This window comes from Hyperolius riggenbachi, chromosome 4, assembly GCF_040937935.1.
Source record: "Hyperolius riggenbachi isolate aHypRig1 chromosome 4, aHypRig1.pri, whole genome shotgun sequence".
Classification (NCBI taxonomy): Eukaryota; Metazoa; Chordata; class Amphibia; order Anura; family Hyperoliidae; genus Hyperolius; species Hyperolius riggenbachi.
In genome coordinates, this window is record NC_090649.1 from 370,199,876 (window position 1) to 370,221,059 (window position 21,184).

General features: G+C 42.5%; 1 protein-coding gene across 12 annotated transcripts in view; it reads right to left on the reverse strand.

The window, feature by feature from the left end:
* Nucleotides 1-21,184, reverse strand: part of SYNE1 (spectrin repeat containing nuclear envelope protein 1) — a 707,535-nt gene that overhangs the window by 355,383 nt on the left and 330,968 nt on the right. For all 12 annotated transcript variants that reach the window (XM_068232018.1, XM_068232025.1, XM_068232014.1 and 9 more), the window contains 4 exons: nucleotides 19,527-20,155; nucleotides 17,664-17,843; nucleotides 13,680-13,830; nucleotides 12,479-12,637 (listed from right to left, as the gene is read on the reverse strand). In XM_068232018.1, coding sequence (XP_068088119.1) covers nucleotides 12,479-12,637; nucleotides 13,680-13,830; nucleotides 17,664-17,843; nucleotides 19,527-20,155 — 1,119 coding nt within the window. The remainder of the gene's footprint in view (nucleotides 1-12,478; nucleotides 12,638-13,679; nucleotides 13,831-17,663; nucleotides 17,844-19,526; nucleotides 20,156-21,184) is intronic.

Genomic DNA, 21,184 nt, shown 5'->3' on the forward strand with positions numbered 1-21,184 from the left:
AGAATTACCTTCTGCTGCCACACTGCCACCAGCTATTACGTCAAACAATAGCTGCTCACATAATTACTCCTCCGTTCCTCCTCCTGCTGCTGCTGCTGTCTGTCTGTGTTTCCCACCGCCAGGGTACACAGATTTACCTTCTGCTGCCACTCTGCCACCAGCTATTACGTCAAAAAATAGCTATATATCTGTGTAATTGGTTGTAAAACCAAAACTACAAAACCATTACAAAAAAAGGTTTAATTTTTCTGAGGTGCCCGGGTTGAAAACTGTGTTGTCCCAGTTGTGTATTGGACACAATGTGGGCTGCACGACCGCTGTCTGGGACCTCCGGTTGTGTTTATTTACAGCCCTGGTATCACCGCTAGGTACCAGGGCTATTATGTCACGCTGCCTGCCTCATTGACTGCATGCTGCCACACACTCATCCTCCTCCTCCTGCTGCTGAATTTACCTCCTGCTGTCTGTGTGTTTCCACTGCCAGGGAGCACATACAATGGCGCTTCCAACATGCGTGCGCCACCAGCTATTTGTTGTTACGCTCAAAAATAGCTGCATTTCTTTAAAAAAAAAAAATGAAAACAGAAATAAGTGAAGAAGAAGACGATATAGAAGAAGATGAAGAAGAAGAAGATGAAGAAGAAGAAGAAGAAGAAGAAGAAGAAGAAGATGAAGAAGATGAAGAAGATGAAGAAGAAGATGAAGAGGATGAAGAAGAAGAAGATGAAGAAGATGAAGATGAAGAAGATGAAGAAGAAGAAGATGAAGAAGAAGAAGATGAAGAAGATGAAGATGAAGAAGATGAAGAAGATGAAGAAGAAGATGAAGAAGATGAAGATGGAGAAGATGAAGAAGATGAAGAAGAAGATGAAGAAGATGAAGATGAAGAAGAAGAAGATGAAGAAGAAGAAGAAGATATAGACGAAGATATAGAAGAAGAAGAAGAAGATATAGAAGATAAAGAAGAAGAAGAAGAAGAAGTATATACAGTACTGAACAAAATTCTGGACACAACTTCTCTTTTCACCTTTTTTTTTTAAAGGAACATCCCCACATAATCACTTGCTGTTGTTACTTGGAAAAAAAGATGTTTCTTGCATCATTCACCCTCAAAACAAGTGTTGGGAAGCTATTTAAGGCCTATTCGAATAGTCAGCTCGAATAATGAGCTCGAATACCGACTCGAATAGTGAGCTCGAAGTCCGAGGTCGAATCGAATAGTAAAATTTATTCGACTCGAATATTCGACTGACCTCGAATAATTTACTATTCGAATTCGACCAAACTCGAATTTTAAAAAGGGGTATTTGAGTATTTTTCACCTAGTTTAAGCATCAATTTCTGCTTTGGTTCTGTCCAAATATCGGTATAAGTGAACTTCATCATGACCTGATACCCTAGAGGAACTTGACAGGAAAGAGACAGCTTGGGGATCAGAGGTATTAGTTAATTAGTCCACAGGAAACAGTGCCTAGCAATAACTTTTGAAAATACACTATAGTCTATACCCCTTCAACAGGGCCAGCGCTTCCATAGATGCAAACTGGGCACTTGCCCAAGGCCCACAAGCGGGCTGCCAGGCCCACTTAGGTCTCCTCCTAAATGTATGGTGCTTCCCAAGGCACCTGTGGAGAATTTAGCAGCAATGAGACTCACCTGTCTGGTTTCTCTATTGTCTGCATGCTGTCTTCATCCCCGCTGGCAGCATCTTTTCAGTGACCTAGCAGCATGTTATGTGATACATCTGTAGGGTCACTGAAAAGAGACGCCACTGGGGATGAATATGGGGAGCACGCAGACTGATGGAGAAGTATGTCAGTCAGACATGTGAATCACTCTGCTCCTAAAATCTCTGCAGGGTTTCCAGGGACCACTATACATCTGGATTCCATGGTGCTCTGCATACATTAAAGAGACTCTGTAACAAAATGTTCAGCCTTATTTCTTCTATCCTATAAGTTCCTATACATGTTCTAATGTGGTCTGGATTACTGCAGCCTTTTCTAGTTGCACAGTGGCTGTATTATCGCTGTTATATAATCTAATATTCTTTCCTCTGACGGCTTTGTTGAGCTCAGGCACTCAGGCAGGAATGTGCTACTCTGTTTGTGATAGGATAGAAGTTATACACACCCTCTACAGGCCCCCCGCAGCCTCTGTATGAGTCACAGACTGAGCTCCTCTCAGCCTATCATCACATGCCATGTCTTTTGTTTGTAAACACTGCCTAAAACTGGCAATTACAAGTTAGGATTGCAACAGGGAGTGGCAGAAACAGCACCGAGGGGCCCAGGAGAACATAATGAATAGAATGGTATGCTTTTTATTGTACAAATTTTAGAGTACAGATTCTCTTTAAAGGATATTTACAGGAACAAAATGATCAGACTTTCTAACAGGAATGGATGTTGGAGAAACAGCTAATTACACCTCACTGTTGTCTTCTTTCTTCTTCATTTTGTGACTTAACCCTCTATTGTACTTATTACATTATCCCGGGGAACTAGTAGGCATGTTTGGAACTTGGGTGGGTTTCAAAGGCATAAAAATATTGTCACCACAATGTATTTACAAAAGCACAGTTGTGTAAATGTGTATTACAACTCAGTCTGGATCCAGGAGATCTGCCAAAGAATGCTACCACGTGTGTAAACAAGACATACATTTCCATTGTCTATGTAGAATCCAGAAAACATTTAACCATGTTACCAAATATGGGAGTGAATTCATGTTTGCTCTTTACTAACCACATATGATGTACTTTACTTTTATTTCTACAACATTTAACAAAACAGAAATCCACTAAGTTTAAAAGTCAACTGATGGAATATGCCCCATAAAGAAAAGGTTGTTTTTTTTCCTGAATGTTAGAAATTACTTATTTTGCCAAGATGTACATCTGTTAATGACAAATTCTACATAACAACAAAAAATCAGACACTAATTATAACATGGAGTTTGACTACAGAGGCAGACGTATGTACAATGTGTCAAGCTATCTTCCTCTTATGCCAGATGTACTCCAACAGCATGAAAAATCTGGACTACCAAAATGGACACTGGTTCTCTGGGAAAATTATATTTCAGAAAATGCATCATTAATGTAAAGGCGTTGCACTTCATGGAAGTCAAACAAACTCAAAACTGGAAAAAAGGGTGCAGTTACAGCTATGAAATGTACTTTCACTGCTGCTAATCAGGCACCTCTGTGCACTAAAATGTAACTTGCTTGCCACATATCGCGGCTTTGGGCCAGGGGTAGGGTCTGTTAAGGTTTGGGGGGTAGGTTTAGGAGCCCCGGGGGAATTAAGGTTAGGCACTGGGGGGCCTTAGGAATAGGTACCAGGCAGGGGCGTAACTAGAAATCACTGGGCCCCCCTGCGAATATTTGGATGGGGCCCCCCCCATAGGTGCCAAATAATCGTAATGGGGCAGCGTTTCACTGTAAATTAATTGTAAAGTGGGCAGCATTTTACCAGACAATCGTAATGTGGGCCAGAAAATCGTAATGTGGGCAGAGTTCACCAGAAAATCGTAATGTGGGCCTTTAGAAAATCATAATGTGGGCAGAGTTCACCAGAAAATCGTAATGTGGGCACCAGTCACCAGAAAATAGTAACGTGAGCAGCAGTCACCAGAAAATTGTAACGTGGGCTGCATTTACCAGACAATCGTAATGTGGGCAGCGTTCACCAGAATATCGTAATGTGGGACAGAAAATCGTAATGTGGGCAGAGTTCACCAGAAAATTGTAACATGGACAGCATTCACCAGACAATCGTAACTTGGGCAGTGTTCACCAGAAAATCGTAATGTGGGCCAGAAAATCGTAATGTGGGCAGCGTTCACCAGAAAATCGTAACGTGGACAGCATTCACCAGACAATCGTAACGTGGGCAGTGTTCACCAGAAAATCGTAATGTGGGCCAGAAAATCGCAATGTGGGCAGCAGTCACCAGAAAATCGCCATGTGGGCAGCAGTCACCAGAAAATTGCAATGTGGGCATCAGTCACCAGAAAATCCTAATGTGGGCAGCAGTCACCAGAATATCGTAATGTGGGCAGCAGTCACCAGAAAATCCTAATGTGGGCAGCAGTCAGTCACCAGAATGTCGTAATGTGGGCAGCAGACACCAGAAAATCCTAATGTGGGCAGCAGTCACCAGAAAATCGCAATGTGGGCAGCAGTCACCAGAAAATCGCAATGTGGGCAGCAGTCACCAGAAAATCGCAATGTGGGCAGCAGTCACCAGAAAATCCTAATGTGGGCAGCATACACCAGAAAATCGTAATGTGGGCAGCAGACACCAGAAAATCGCAATGTGGGCAGCAGACACCTGAAAATCGCAATGTGGGCAGCAGACACCTGAAAATCGCAATGTGGGCAGCAGACACCTGAAAATCGTAATGTGGGCAGCAGACACCTGAAAATCGTAATGTGGGCAGCAGACACCTGAAAATCGTAATGAGGGCAGCAGACACCTGGAAATCGTAATGAGGGCAGCAGACACCTGAAAATCGTAATGTGGGCAGCAGACACCTGAAAATCGTAATGTGGGCAGCAGACACCAGAAAATCGTAATGAGGGCAGCAGACACCAGAAAATCGTAATGTGGGCAGCAGACACCTGAAAATCACAATGTGGGCAGCAGACACCTGAAAATCGTAATGAGGGCAGCAGACACCTGAAAATCGTAATGAGGGCAGCAGACACCTGAAAATCGTAATGTGGGCAGCAGACACCTGAAAATCGTAATGTGGGCAGCAGACACCTGAAAATCGTAATGAGGGCAGCAGACACCTGAAAATCGTAATGAGGGCAGCAGACACCTGAAAATCGTAATGTGGGCAGCAGACACCTGAAAATCGTAATGTGGGCAGCAGACACCAGAAAATCATAATGAGGGCAGCAGACACCAGAAAATCGTAATGTGGGCAGCAGACACCTGAAAATCACAATGTGGGCAGCAGACACCTGAAAATCGTAATGAGGGCAGCAGACACCTGAAAATCGTAATGAGGGCAGCAGACACCTGAAAATCGTAATGTGGGCAGCAGACACCTGAAAATCGTAATGTGGGCAGCAGACACCTGAAAATCGTAATGAGGGCAGCAGACACCTGAAAATCGTAATGTGGGCAGCAGACACCTGAAAATCACAATGTGGGCAGCAGACACCTGAAAATCGTAATGAGGGCAGCAGACACCTGAAAATCGTAATGAGGGCAGCAGACACCTGAAAATCGTAATGTGGGCAGCAGACACCTGAAAATCGTAATGTGGGCAGCAGACACCTGAAAATCGTAATGAGGGCAGCAGACACCTGAAAATCGTAATGAGGGCAGCAGACACCTGAAAATCGTAATGTGGGCAGCAGACACCTGAAAATCGTAATGTGGGCAGCAGACACCTGAAAATCGTAATGTGGGCAGCAGACACCAGAAAATCGTAATATGCCCCCCCCCCCCTGGGGCCCGCTCGGAGTTTTGTGGGTGCTGGAGGGGTGGCAGCATGAGGGGAAAGCCTTGCCCACAGTCGGCGGGGAGAGGGGTAGTTCCCCCCTCTCCCTCACCTCGGGGCTCTCCCCTCTGTGCTCCCCTCCAGCTCGTAAGTGTCTGTGGGGCTGTGGTGGGCAGCGAGCGGCGGGCAGATACATACCTGCTTCCGTGCGTTCCATCGGAGACTTCTCCCTCTAGCGGCTGACGTCACTTCCGGAAGTGACGTCAGCCGCTAGAGGGAGAAGTCTCCGATGGAACGCACGGAAGCAGGTATGTATCTGCCCGCCGCTCGCTGCCCACCACAGCCCCACAGACACTTACGAGCTGGAGGGGAGCACAGAGGGGAGAGCCCCGAGGTGAGGGAGAGGGGGGAACTACCCCTCTCCCCGCCGACTGTGGGCAAGGCTTTCCCCTCATGCTGCCACCCCTCCAGCACCCACAAAACGGCCCCAAGCGGGCCCCAGGGGGGGGCCGGGCCCCCCCGCGGGCGCAGGGGCTGCAGGGCCTATTCCTACGCCCCTGGTACCAGGGAAGTCTTAGAGTTAGGCATTAGTAGAGAGAGGGTTCTATGCGAGAATAGGTTAGGTTTAGCCACAGTAAAATATTAGTAATGATATTTTACTATCAGAATCCAGCAGTAGAATATTGCTAATTATAGCCATATTCAACTACAGTAGCAACAATTCCCTGCACCTTTTTTTCCTGGAAACTGTTATCATGCACGCATACCAACTTCTCATGACCTCCTTATTCTTCATGGTTAGATGAGCATGAGTAACAAGGAAGTACCATGAAAACATTACTGCTTTCCAAACTTAATTTCTTTTTTTTTTTAACCTGGATGAGGAGTCAATCCTGTCTATTGCATCTCTATCTAGCGGGAAAAGAATGGATTTGGACCAGTTTACACTCAGGCGCGAAACCCTTCGAAATGATTCATATATCCTAAATACTTCTACCAGGGAGGGGCCCGGATCTGCTAGGTATAACAGTACATCGTCAGCGTATAGTGAAATGCGCTCCTCTAGCCTATTTACCTGGAGTCCTGCAATATTTTCAGACCTTCTGATCCATTCCGCAAGTGGTTCCATTGCCAGTGCAAAGAGAAGCGGGGACAAGGGGCATCCCTGTCTCGTTCCCCTCCGCACCAGGAAAGTATCAGAAATGTGTGAATTAACTTTTAGCCTGGCCCTAGGATGGTCATATAAAATAACAAACCATTTTCTAAAGGTTTCCCCAAACCCCAGTTTTCCCAGTACAGCTGTAACGATCGGTGTAACACAGAGAGGGTCTGATTACCGTATCGTACCGTATCATTGCAGTATCACCGAGAATACAGATATATACCCGATTATTGATGATCTGCAGTATTACCGATAATCAGATATATCTTCTAACCTCTGGACACCTGAGGGATGAGAGTGTTTGGTGCAACGGTAATACTTTGAGTAAAGCACCTGTGAGATAGGTGCTAGGCAGTGAGAGATACTGCTCTGGCTCAGATTCCTTCCACAGGTCTGATGCTCCCCAAGGGGCGGAGCCAGGCTGAGAGAATGGGAAGGACAGAACGTGAGTGACCCCAAGGAGCAGTGTCACTAACGGATCTGTGAACTATCTCTTAACAGTAGGGTATTGTACCGTGTTAGCCATCAGTAAAAGCAAGAAGTTTTAAATCAGGATGACACCATTTATTGGCTAACTACAAATGAATAAGAATAAACAAGCTTTCGGCCTTGCAGCCTTCGTCAGGTTTACATCCTGTTAGTTTGCAAGCTGGTGGTACAGACAGCTTATATACATGCAACATCAAAAGGGAAAACAGATATTTTTTTCCAAGCATAAATACATCATTAAGATGCCTTAATACAAACAGACCATCTAAATGGGGTAAGATAAGGATCCTTGTTTACTCTATTGCTCACAGACCTGGTATTAGGATTGACCCAGAGGTATCGTAAATTCTTAGTTCACAAGTTCAGCTAGAGTGGCTGAGACAGTTCATATATCATCAATCTCATACCAATATAGAAAGTTGTTGTCCTTATTCAAACCCTTCTGCACAGCTTTGAACCAATTTATAAATTTTGTTTCTGCTATTAATCGGTCATTTGACATTTTGAAGCCGCCCTTCAGGGCAGTGACACGAAGATCATCCATGCTGTGTCCGTTGGACCGAAAGTGTGTAGCAACTGGGAGTCCAGATTTGGTATCATTAATAGTGTGCCTGTGTCCATTCATACGTTTGCGCAGTGTTTGTCCAGTTTCTCTGAAGGGCGGCTTCAAAACGTCAAATGACCGATTAATAGCAGAAACAAAATTTATAAATTGGTTCAAAGCTGTGCAGAAGGGTTTGAATAAGGGCAACAACTTTCTATATTGGTATGAGATTGATGATATATGAACTGTCTCAGCCACTCTAGCTGGACTTGTGAACTAAGAATTTACGATACCTCTGGGTCAATCCTAATACCAGGTCTGTGAGCAATAGAGTAAACAAGGATCCTTATCTTACCCCATTTAGATGGTCTGTTTGTATTAAGGCATCTTAATGACGTATTTATGCTTGGAAAAAAATATCTGTTTTCCCTTTTGATGTTGCATGTATATAAGCTGTCTGTACCACCAGCTTGCAAACTAACAGGATGTAAACCTGACGAAGGCTGCAAGGCCGAAAGCTTGTTTATTCTTATTCATTTGTAGTTAGCCAATAAATGGTATCATCCGGATTTAAAACTTCTTGCTATCTCTTAACAGGAGAGATAGTTCTCGAGGTCGGACAGGCCAGGTCATAACCACACGGACAGATGCAGTACAGAGACAGGAGACAGATGCAGAATCCAGGGACTATCAGAGTTTGGCAACAAGGTAGCAGAAAGACAAAGGTACAAAATCAGAGATCAGAAGAATGGTCAGGAAAGCAGAAGGTCATAACAGATAATCAACAATGCCTAGACTTGAGTGTGAGCTCCAAGATTCTCACACTCCAGGGACAGGACTAGAATAATAACAACAATACAGATGGTACAGAATTCCTAGACTAAGGTGTGAGTTCCTTGGCCATCAACACCTTGGAAACTGGTCTAGATTAGAATACAAATAATAACAGAATTCCTAGGATAAGGTGTGAGCTCCGTGATCATCAACACCTACGAAACTGTCTAATAACACGGATACTGACAAGGTCTGAGTGCTACCACGTAGTGATCGCAACGCCAGACACCAGATGAATGACCAGCACCCAGTATATATACACTAGCGCTCTCCAATGCCTCCCCTAAGTGCTGGACCAATGAGGGTTGCTGAATTTGTCAGGTGACCGGCTTGGTCAGCTGACCCCCTTCTGACTGCCATAAAGGCCCTGCCTCTCTGCGCGCGCGCACGTCCTCCTAAACCAATGTGGACTATCAGTCCCAGCCACATCAGTCATGTGTTGTAATGTTTCTGCTGTGTTGGATGCGGAAACCGCCGCACCGCTGTCCGTGCGTGCGGCGTTTTCTCCGCATTCCGCATTACTGAAAGGAGCAGGCCCATGCGTGCAACTTGCCACATTGGACACGGAATCCGCCGCCCTGTTAGAGCATGCGGCGGTTTCTCCGCGCTCCGACTGCGCGCCAGCTGCCATGTTGAACCCGGAGTAAGCCGCCTCACTCTGAGTCTTAGCGGCGGCTTTTCCGGGTTTCCTCACAACAGCCCTCAAATAAGGTCATTCTACTGTATCGAAGGCTTTATGGGTGTCTAGTGAAAGTATGACCCTGGAGCTTGCATTGCCATGCGGAGATTGAATATTCGAGAAAAGCTGTCGAACATTCGATTTGGTGGATCTACCGGTCATAAAGCCCGTTTGATCCTCATGGACTAATTTCGTGATGTGTTGATTAAGGCGGTTGGCTAAGACTTTTGCTAGGATTTTGGCATCGGTATTAATTAAGGAAATAGGTCTGTATGATTCACATATATCTGGATTTTTATTCGGTTTAGGCAGTAAGATAATCAAGGCTTCATATAGAGAATCTGGCAAAACGCCTTTTGAGAGGGAATGAGCAAAGATCCTAGCCAATTTGGGTACAGAAATATTTCTACTTTTGATGTACCATTCTACAGGCAGGCCATCTAGGCCTAGTGATTTAGCTTTTTTAAACGAAGACAGGGCTATTATAATTTCCTCCTCTGAAATGGGTGAATCCAGAGCCTCCCTGGCCGTTTCGTCTAGACTAGGCAGATCAATTTCCTCCAAAAAAGAAGATAAAGAATCTGCAACATCCCCCGTTCTACTAGTGTATAAGTCCTTATAAAAGTTATAAAATTTCCTGGCTATACCCACCGAGGTCGTGCAGAATACATCAGAGGACGAAAGGATTCTAGGAATTGCAATAGAGGAATCATTTGATCTTAGCAAATATGACAGGACCTTGCTACTTTTATTCCCAAACTCAAATTCCCTCTGTTTAAAAATAATCTCTCTACGTTTAGCACGTCTTAACATGGCAAGGTCATGTGTTCTCCTGGCTACTGCCCATACCCCATATGTGTCTGCACCTGGTGCTAGTATCAGCTGATTCTTAGTTTCAGTAACTTTCTTTTCAGTGTAAGCATGCAAGGCCTGATCGTTTTGTCTTATAATGGACATGGAAGCCCTGAAGGCGCCTCTCAGCACTGCTTTCCAAGCGTCCCAGCATATATTCATGTCTGCTGTTCCCAGATTTTCATCCCAGTACCTCTCCATGGATTCCAAGCAGGGAGTTAAAACGTTTTGGTCTTCCAGCCACCATGGTCCCATTCTCCATATACCGCTTTGTTTTGTTGTATAGCATCTAATGTCACATAGCATCGGGGAATGGTCAGAGATGCCATGTGGCATGTATTTGATCTCCTCAACTAATGGAAGTAGGTCTCTAGTCCCCATACACATATCAATACGTGACTCCAAACTTAATTTCTAATGCACCAATTAAAATATTTAATCAGAGCAGTATCAGAATGTTTTATTACCTCTGATATCTGACTAAACTTATATGAGGCCAACTCCCAGACTGGTGAGATAGTGGCAACAATATTGCCCACATATTGCTTAGATGTTTACTTTAAGGGACTGGACTGACGTTACTAAGGTAAGTGTAATTTATACAGAATATTCATCTTACTCTGCCTTACCAATTTCCAAAATGATCATTATCACAGACATGCCCTTAAAGTGTACCTGACCCAAGGAAAAACTACCTAAGGTAAGCACAGAGCTATGTTCATGCTGGATCCACATACTTCTGTGCGTTGTCCATTCCTCATCTTGTTCACCCTGATCCTGTAATCAACTCTTACAAATTTTACTTTTGGCTAAAGTCTAATTTTCAGACAGAAAGAGGCAGGCTTGCTGCAATGTCCCTCCTATTACCCTCCCATTTACTCATGCTCCTCGTCCCATTCACTCCCTTTATGTCGTAGGGAAAAGCAGGAAATGAGAGGGTGATAGGTGGAAACTTCACCATAAGCCTACCTCTTACTGTATGAAAAACTGGCTTTAGCCAAACATTAAATTACAGGGACCAAGGGGAACGATGGATGGAATGGACAATGAACAGAGGTATCTGTATCTAACATGAACATACCTCAGTGCTTAGATAGCTTTGCCTCAGGCCATGTATACCTTAAAAATGTTATTACGTAGAAATACTAGACCAGGCATGGGCAAACTTGGCCCTCCAGCTGTTACGGAACTACAGGTCCCACAATGCATTGCAGGAGTCTGACAGCCACAGTCATGACTCATAAAGACAAATTCATTGTGGGACTTGTAGTTCCGTAACAGCTGGAGGGCCAAGTTTGCCCATGCCTGAACTAGACGTTAAAGGGACTCCGAGCAGTGCAGAAACTATGGAAAGATGCATATCATTTTAAAGCTCTCTTTCTCTTCTTTCCAATGATATATAAACCGCCGCCCTACGCCTTTTAGTTTTTGCTATTTTCGTGATTGAAATTGCCGTGGCCATGATTTCAATCGCGAAAATAGAGAAAACTAAAAGGCGTAGGGCGACGATTTAGGTGTCGCCAGAAAGAGGAGAAAGAGAGCTTTAAAATGATATCCATCTTTCCATAGTTACTTGTATTACACAGGGCGACACTGTCCCCAGTGTCAGCAGCTGCATTCAGCAGAATGGAGCTGCTGACTTTAGGAAAAAGTCGCCCTGTGTAATACAATGTAACTATGGAAAGATGGATATCATTTTAAAGCCTAAATCGTCGCCCTACGCCTTTTAGCTTTCTCTATTTTCGCGATTGAAATCGTGGCCACTGCAATTTCAATTGCGAAAATAGCAAAAACTAAAAGGCATAGGGCGGCGGTTTATATATCATTGGAAAGAGGAGAAAGAGAGCTTTAAAATGATATGCATCTTTCTATAGTTTCTGCACTGCTCGGAGTCCCTTTAAGGACTTTAAAAGACAGATTACATCCATGGCCCGTATGCAATTCACTTTTTCTCCTGAGTTTTCTCCCTGGTGATACTTTCACAAATTGTGAATAAAATGCTTTTTGAATCACCAGCAAGCAAGAAGATAGTCAACATAATTTTAACAATACTTTTGTTTACCTGCTTTTGGTACTTTTTCAATTGCAAAGTGCCGAAAAGTTGTTTTAAAGAGAAGTTGAAATAAATATCTCCTAGGAGAAAACTCAGCAGAAAAAGTGAATTGCATATGGGTCCATATCCCTTATTATTATTATATATTTTTTTTAAACAAAGCAGGTTGATGATAGTCCCATGTAAATGGTTGTGTAGCAAAGGACAGTCAAGCATATTTCAGTGCTGACTTCAATGGATTTCTGTAATAAAAACCATGATGTAAATACAATCACAAGTATATGTCCTAGAAATGTGCACCTACATGCATGCATCAAAGTGTCATTCTGGCAAAACAAACCATAAAGACTATAAGTCACTATAAGACAGTGAATAACATATAAAAAGCCAACATATCCATCTTACATCAAGCCACTGATCCACATAGAAGTCCATATCTTTTTTCACTGGTCTTGAGTCACAGCCATGAACTCTCTTCAGTTCCACCAGTAAACGTTTTCCTTTGTTGGTGAAGTCATCAAGCTGTTTCTGGCTCTCAGTCATTTCATTCTTGGCCGAATCGTGCTGGAAAGAATAATAATGGCTAAAATTAGCAGTCACAATTACAAAGACCATAGCATGTATCTGAGAAACTGCCAGAGAGTTGGGGGAGGCTTAAAAAACAAAAGCAGCTCAGACATATAACCCAGCGCAGCCCACATACGTATGTGCAGGAAAGTTTAGGAACTCTGAGACAGCAATAACATTAGTATGCCATATAGACATATGCCACAACCAAATAGAGATTGTGTACATATTTACATGCACCTCCTATGCTATAAAGATAAATCATAACAATTGAACATTACAATAACATATACAATTCAGCTTTCTTCAAAAACCAATAGAATTTTGAAAACAAATAATAAAGCATATAATGACAATATGCCTAAATACTCTAAGAAATTAGTAATCAAGATGTACTGGGTGTTTTTTTTTATTGAATATATGTTAGAAAACTAGAATTGTTGTTAGAAAATGTTTTATGGAACAATATGTTTTAAAATATACCACAGTTGCACAACATTTTTGAAATAAATGTCACAGTTAGAAATACAAGTCAACATCACCTGCTGATTTCATGAAACACCCACCCACAGTTTTCTAAAACTGCCAAAAAAAATGAAGTGTTTGTTTTAGTGCAACCAGAGTTCTACTCAATTTCTCTTGTTACTAGTAGCATTTCCGTAGAAATAGCCCAATGTTTATAGGCAATGAATTCACTGTCAGCTTGCTGGGCCTTTGCTAGCACTCTGCATGGGCAGTGAAGAGACCTCTATAGCATTCAGTCACATCTGAGCACTCTTATGTCGCAATATTATGCATTTTTTGTCAAACACTGACACGCATGGTATTACAAAGCCACTATTTGGCTGCATTCAATTAGAGCCAGAAGGTTCTTGGTGGCCAGCCAATTGGAGACTGAAGTGCCCAACGAGTGCGCAGTTAGGTCACCCCAGTGAAAGAGGCCTAACTGAGATATTTTAATGTTAATCTGTGAGTGGGTTCATAAACTTTATTGTCATATGGAAAGGGAAACTAACAACCAAGGTTGCAATTTATCTACCTTTGTTATAGTTCTTCTGATGTCCTCCTGATCCTTCAGTGTAGACTTGATTGTGATCATGTTTTCTGCATTTTCTATTACTTTGATAACAGTGGATTTCACATGTTCATACTCCTTCATTAGATCAATAAGAGACAGACACTGCTCTTGGCTAAAAAAAAAATTAAAAAAATGAATGAGCGTTGAATCATAAAAGAAATATGTTCTGTGGCTTGATGAAGAGAGAGAATATGTACAAAAAGGCAAGCAAGGGAAGATACTAATACATTGCAATAACTGATATAACAAGAGATCTATAACACATATGCACTAAGAGTGAACCCTGAGGTTAGAGGTCAGGTTTCTCAGTTTTCATTTCTTATTTTCTTGATCTGCCAATACTTATGAAACAATTAAAGTATGACTGAAGTGACATTTGACATGATGAGATAAATGCTTGTAGAATTCAGTTATTTACTGTAAAGTAAAATAGAGTAAATTTAGAAATAGATGTACTGTAAAATAAATAGAAGCCAAAACAGCTGACAAAGAGAGAAAAGTCTTTTGATAAGGTTTAAAGGTTATAACCAGGCTAATAAAAAAAAAAGATCTACTTACCCGGGGCTTTCTCTAGTCCCTTGCAAGCGCTACGTCCCTCACCGCAGCTCCACTTTCAGCCACTGGCTCCTGGTCCCCTCCAGAGCAGAGGCCGACGTTGCAAGGTTGTCCTCTACTGCGCTTGCACGAGCGCCGATGTCAATCAAGTCTATGTTGTCCGGAGTGTACTGCGCAGGCACAGAACTCCGGCACCTGCACAGTACACTCCGGACAATGTGGACTTGAATGACAGTGGTGCTCGCTCAGGTGCAGTAGTGGACAGCCTTGTGAGTTTGGCCTCTGCACCGGCGGGGACCCCGGGCCAGCAGCTGAGAGTGGAGCTGCGGTGTAGGACATGTCGGCTGCAAGGGGCTGGAGGAAGCCCAGGGTAAGTAGATCTTTTTTTATTATTAGCCTGGGCATTCCCTTTAAGGGCTGGAAAGTTCAATGGGTCATTACTTCTGTTTGTTTTTCCATTCAGAAAGGCACATTTGATACGGCTTCTTTTTATAATGAAGTTTCAAAATGAAACACTTAAAGCGGAATATAACCCTGCATTTCAACTTTGCTCTAAAACATTATTTACAGTATATTATATGCAACCAGCATTTTTTTTTTTTACTAGACCAGCATTGGAAGGGTTACACAGGGCTTTAAAGTCCCTGGAGATTTTTGCAGACACATCCGAACTTGAGTTAGATACTTTTTGTTTACACGAATGTATCTAAGTGTTTATTGTGACTCATTTCTCTCACTGAGAAGGAGTTGGAGGACAGCCAAAGAGTGTGTAACATTTCTAAATATATACATATAACTAAATAGAATGTAACTATCTGAACGTCTGCACGGAACTTAAAACCTCTGTGTTTAACCCTTCCAATGCTGGTCTAGTAAAAAAAAAAATGCTTTTTGCATATAATATGCTGTAAATAATGTTTTAGAGCAAAGTTGAAATGCAGGGTTATATTCCGCTTTAAGCTAAACATAAAAATATGAGTTCTATGTTTAATTTACCTTTGGTAAAGCATATACAATTGATCCTCTTCTTAGTTTATTTTCACTTCAGGTTTGCTTTAAAGAGGGATTGTCAGCCACAAAATCAAATTCCATTTATCCACTGCACTGTGTTCATTATACAGCCTAGAACCTCACTCTGAATTGCAAGCACTTTAATCAAATCAGAAATGTATCTGCTGCAATAAATCTTATCTGTCAGCCTAGCTTCGATTGGTACACTGCTGATGAGAAGGAAGCTTTTCATCACCCTTCCTACATTGCTGCTCCTCACTGATTGGCTGAGGGCAGTTCAGCGAGAAGCTAGTGCTGAAATCTGATCTTGCTGTGAAAGCAAGCTAGCTAGAGCAGATTCTAGGAGAAAAAATAAGTTAGGCAGGGAACACACTTGACTGTTTTCGTGCGCATTTTCTGCACAGAAAAACTGAGAACTTGTGTTAATCAATGGGCTAGTTCACACTTAAAGAAACTTTGAAGCCAATTTAAAATTTCGATTTTACCTTCCAAGTATGTTGAGAGGTATTAGTAGACCTAAAACGCCGCATTCTCGTGGTAGAACGAGGGGTTTAAACCCCCCAAATCCCGGGGCAAACATCCACGACTTTCTTGGTCATGGATTTTGCTGCCCGGTTAGGCAGAGCTTTGAGCTGAAGCTCTGCCTCACTGAAGTCAATCTGCCCCCAGATCTCCGCCTCTCCCCACCCCTCTCTGTGAAGGAAGACTGAGAAGGGCGGGGAGAGGCAGCAGATTGACTTCATTAGAGGCAGAGCTGCAGCGCTAAGCTCTGCCTCAACAAGGAAGTACTGCCTGAAATTTACCAGGAGTATTTGGGGGGTCTTAACCCCTCGCTCTGTCGCAGGAATGCAGCGTTTTCGGTCTACTGATACTTCTTAACCTGCTGAGCGGTCTGGACGAGCTCAGCTCGTCCAGTACCGCCGGAGCCTGCCGCTCAGGCCCTGCTGGGCCGATTTGGCTCAAATAAAAAGCAGCACACGCAGCCGACACTTTGCCAGCCGCGTGTGCTACCTGATCGCCGCTGCAGCGCGGCGATCCGCCGCATGCAGCGGCGAAAGAGGGTCCCCCCAGCTAAAAAGTTCCCCCCCACAAAAAGTTCCGGCCAGCGCTAAGGGCTGGATCGGAGGCGGCTGACGTCAGGACATCGGCTGACGTCCATGACGTCACTCCGCTTATCGCCATGGCGACGAGGTAAGCGAAACACGGAAGGCCGCTCATTGCGGCCTTCCGTGTTACTTCTGGCCGCCGGAGGTGATCAGAAGAACGCCTCCGGAGCGCCCTCTAGTGGGCTTTCATGCAGCCAACTTTCAGTTGGCTGCATGAAATAGTTTTTTTTTTATTAAAAAAAAAACCTCCCACAGCCTCCCTGGCGATCTTAATAGAACGCCAGGGAGGTTAACATACAAGGAAGGTTAAAAACGAGATTTTAATTTGGCTTCAGAGTCTCTTTAATGCATTTTTCGTGCACAGAGAAAAAACTTTTGTCAGTTTTCTCTATCAATTACATTAGCTGCTGTGATAAAAAAAACAAGCCCATTTTTCTTCTTAGAAACACTTGGTGCACAGAAAACGCGCGCAGAAAACTGAAAGACAGGTGTACATAAGGGAGGAAATTACATCAGAATTAACTTGTCAGAGGGAATCAAAATGGAAAATGCCTACAACAGAATTCTCTTTATTTACTATATAAATTTCACTGAAATCAAAACGTGGATAGTACAATACATCTGTTATCTAAGTAGAACAAGTAGTTATCTAGTTATATATGTGTTTTTTTTCCTGGCATAGTATGGCTGTCCCTGCTGCTTTAAAGGGAACCTAAGGTGAGAGGGATATGGAGGCTGACATATTAATTCCCTTTTACACAATATCAGTTGACAGTTTTGTTGATTTTTCTGGCATCAGTAGTGTCTGAATTACACACTTGAAACAAGCATGTGCCTAATCTAATCAGACTTCAGTCACTGATCTGCATGCTCGATCAGGGTCTATGACTAAAATTATTAGAGAGACAGGTTCAGGAGGACAGCCAGAACGCTTGCATTGTTTTAAAGGAAATAAATATTTCAGCCACAATTTTCCTCTCACCTCACACTGGACCCATTTCATTTATTCAGTTTCTAGGACCCTGTAGCTGGTACATGTGCCAATTGTCTGTGTGCAACAGGCATGAAAAGCTAGGAAGTGTCATATGCATGTACCTGAATTTAAGGTATAATATGTAATTTTTGTGGTTCAATTTAATGCACTTATATGGGCTGTTTTATTAACACAAATGCACAGAAAAAAAAGCTGATTGCCCTCAGCAACTGCCATAATTTTGCTCCAATTTTCCTTCCACCGGTTTTGATAGATAAGCCTGTACAACAAGCCTCCCACCTTTCACTGATGAGCTTCTTAGTATCTTCCCAGGTATTGTTCAAGCCATTCAGTTGTATATCAGCTTCAGCAGCCAGAGATAAATCCTTCTGGGCTATCTGCCTTGCCTTGTCCATTAGCCACTGCTTTTCATGTTGGTATGAGTCAATTTCCTCTTCCAGCTCGTTAAAAAATGTTAATCTGTTAATTATAATGAAAGAATATTGGTGAAAATTTCACAATAAAGCACTTCATACAGTGTATATTTGTGTAAAAACTATCATATAACACTAGGCTTGAGTTCTGAAACTAAGAAACTAAGAGTAGCTGATCATAAAAGAAAGATTATTTGAAAAATGGGGAGAGAGAACTGAGAGCCCAGTATAGTGTAGTACGTATGTATTTATTATTATTATATGGCCTAGCAATATGAGAAAAAGGGGTACTCACAAAGGTGGGTTACCACAAAGGCAACCACTGTATCACCAGGTGGGGAGAACAAACCCAAACCCACTCAGGTGAAAGAAGCCACTCTCTGTACATTCAAAAAGATGGGGTAACACCCCTTCACTAAGGGTGGACAATATAATGCAGAAACGTCAGTAACCAGAGGTGCCAACAGAATAAGATACACAAAAATCTGGTTAAAAATAGAGGTAGTGGTGGACTTACCACCAGGTATACAATACCATAGTCATTTTCTTAAAGAGTAACTGTCAGGCTGCAGAAGCTAATTTAAACCTCTATTCTCCTGTGTTAAACAGTTTAGAAGGAAGCCCAAAAGCAATTAGTGAAGATAAAAATCTCAGTTACCTTTGATGTGTGCTTATCAGCAAGTCTGTTATTCTTAAGAAGACGCAAGCCGCATACCATACTGCAAAGCATTCTGGGGCTCTCCCCTCGGCTGCTAATGAGACGTTACAGCAGCTTGTAATCGCGTAGCACTGATAAATCTCGGGCAGAGTACACTGCAGGAGTCAGCTATTGTTCCTAGCCACATGGCTCATTAATATTCACTGCTTACTGTGTTGTTCAAGTACAAGCTTATCTGTGATCAGGAAGCAGGCAGGACATGACGACACATTTGACAGAAAAACATGGAGCCTGCCATGAGCTGTCAGGAGCATCTATCTCTGCATATACTATATACAAATTCTGTGAAATCCAAACGTGGACAGTGAAATGCATATGTAATGTAAGTACAGCCAATCTTTAGCTACTGATATATGTGTTTATTTTCTCTGAGACCTTATACCTAACAGCTCCTCTTTAAATAGTAAGGCAAAAAAGTGGGAGTATCTGTGGCACAATGGGATAAGATTTGGTGCATCCATCAGGGGCATAATGCAAGATGACCCTGACTTCTTCCCCTTGCTCAGACCTCCTACTGTTACTCAGTCCAATGACTGAGCACTGATTACCTAGTAGAGGCTTTTTTCAGACTGCTAAATTATGAGGCAGAACCACAAGAGGATTTTAACACCATATTCTACAGAGTGTGTTTAGGATTCAGTTTGAAAAATGACACTAGTAGGTGCAGGCATCAAAAGATGGTTGCAATTCAGCAGTATCACTAGTGACCTCATTGGAATGGAGTAAATCTTTCCAAACAAGACACCACAGACAACAACACATAAACTTTTTTTTTGTAGGGAGGAGTAGAATTAGAGCCTTTATCATATCTGTCTAGAACTATGCTTTAATATAATATTAATTAGTAATTATGAGGATTCAAAAATAATCTGGATTACTGAACAATACTCCGCAGAGGTAATACATGTCAAATGCACTAAAGTACCATATGTACTGTACTATTATCAGCTATATACAGTATAGTTGATCAACACACACAAAATACACCATATCAGTTTGCTAGCTTACTACCTTTGTTGAAGTGCTTGTAGTGTTGCCTCTTTCATTTCCTCGTTGTCTGCTTTTTCTTCAGTGTCTTCAATAGCCTTGAGCAATCTCTCTCGGCAATCGATAAAAGTTTTCCACAGAGCTCCTAGTGCCTCTTTCTCACTTAATTTTGTTCCGAGTAATGTCTGTACCTTTTCCAGTTCTAGATTTAGATTGTCAGACTGCACTCTGCAGGAGGTCCTCTGCTCAGAAATAGAGCTCTTTAGATGATACTGTGCTTTGGTAAGTGCTGTATCTAATCCCATAGACAAGGACGTTTGCTTGTCAATTTCCTGCACAACGTTATTTAACTCTTTCTCAAGAGTCTTTGAATTCTCTTTATCCAAGCTGGTAGCTCCCTCCACTGTTTCTTTTAGGTTCTGAAGAATTCCCAGTAAGTCCATGTGTTTTCTTAAGAACTCTTCCAACCTAGACAAGGACTGTTGACGCCTCTCTGTGATTTGACTTGCTTCTTCGTAGAGCTGTACACAGTCATGGACCCTTCCTTCCAGAAGAGAATGGTCTTCTGAATTCGTAAAGGTACACAACTTGGCCAACTGGTCTTTTAGGAGGCTAATTTTTTGCTGTTGTCTTTTCACCTCTTCTATGTGTTTCTGTATGATACAAGAAAGAGTCATTATTGGAAAATGATTATACAATGTAATACAAACAGGTGGTTGCAGCACAAGTTGATGGATAGGTGTCCATAAAATACATAACCTATAATTGAACTTTGAAAGCTTTGTGCTACAGCTGTCACAAGTAATGGATCTCTGATGTCTTTTCATTTCTCGTTTAGGTAGACTATAGTATCAAGTACATTTGCTTTACACAACAAGCTATCCTTTATTAGGGCAGACTGGAAAAAAATCTATTAACAAGATGAGCAGCAGAAATTTTATTTTCTGCACAATCTTATATTTTAGGCACCTACTGAATTAAGCTAGTGGGGACACAGTAAAGTATAAAACAGAAAGCCGAGAGCCCAATCTAGCGTAGTATGTATTGGAAAAGGCGGAAAATATGAAACGTAAGTATTTGTACTTACAAACCAGGGTTACCGCTAAGGCAACCACTGTTGAGGCAGATGAGGAGTTTAGGCCTGTCCCCACTCAGGACTAAGAAGTCGCTTTCTGTGTATAGGAGAAAAAGGGGGTTACACCCCTCCACCTGGGGTGGACTTGTAGTATTGTAGAGATGTACAGAGGCGCCAAAAGGATACAATTCACTAAAATGGTTAAAATCGATTGGGAGGTGGTGGTGGACCAGCTCACCCAACACACGACACGATGCTGTCAGTTAATGCAATACCAAATTTATTCGCATACTCCTAGAAACAACTGGAAATGCATTTCACAGGCAAATCCCTGCTTCATCAGGCTATAAACAACAGGAGTATTACACTGAAAAAATGACAGAAGCAAAAGCATAATCAGATAGCTGTGTGTGACGGACTCTGTACATCTCTACAATACGGCAGACTCTGTACATCTCTACAATACGGGACACAGTAAAGACACACCCTAGAAACAAAAAATATACAAAGGAATTAGGGGGCAGTGCTGATGACGATGGTTAGAGGCTACTGAAACACCACAGCAAAAACCGTCAACAATGTACATCTACTGAAACAGGCATGTTCT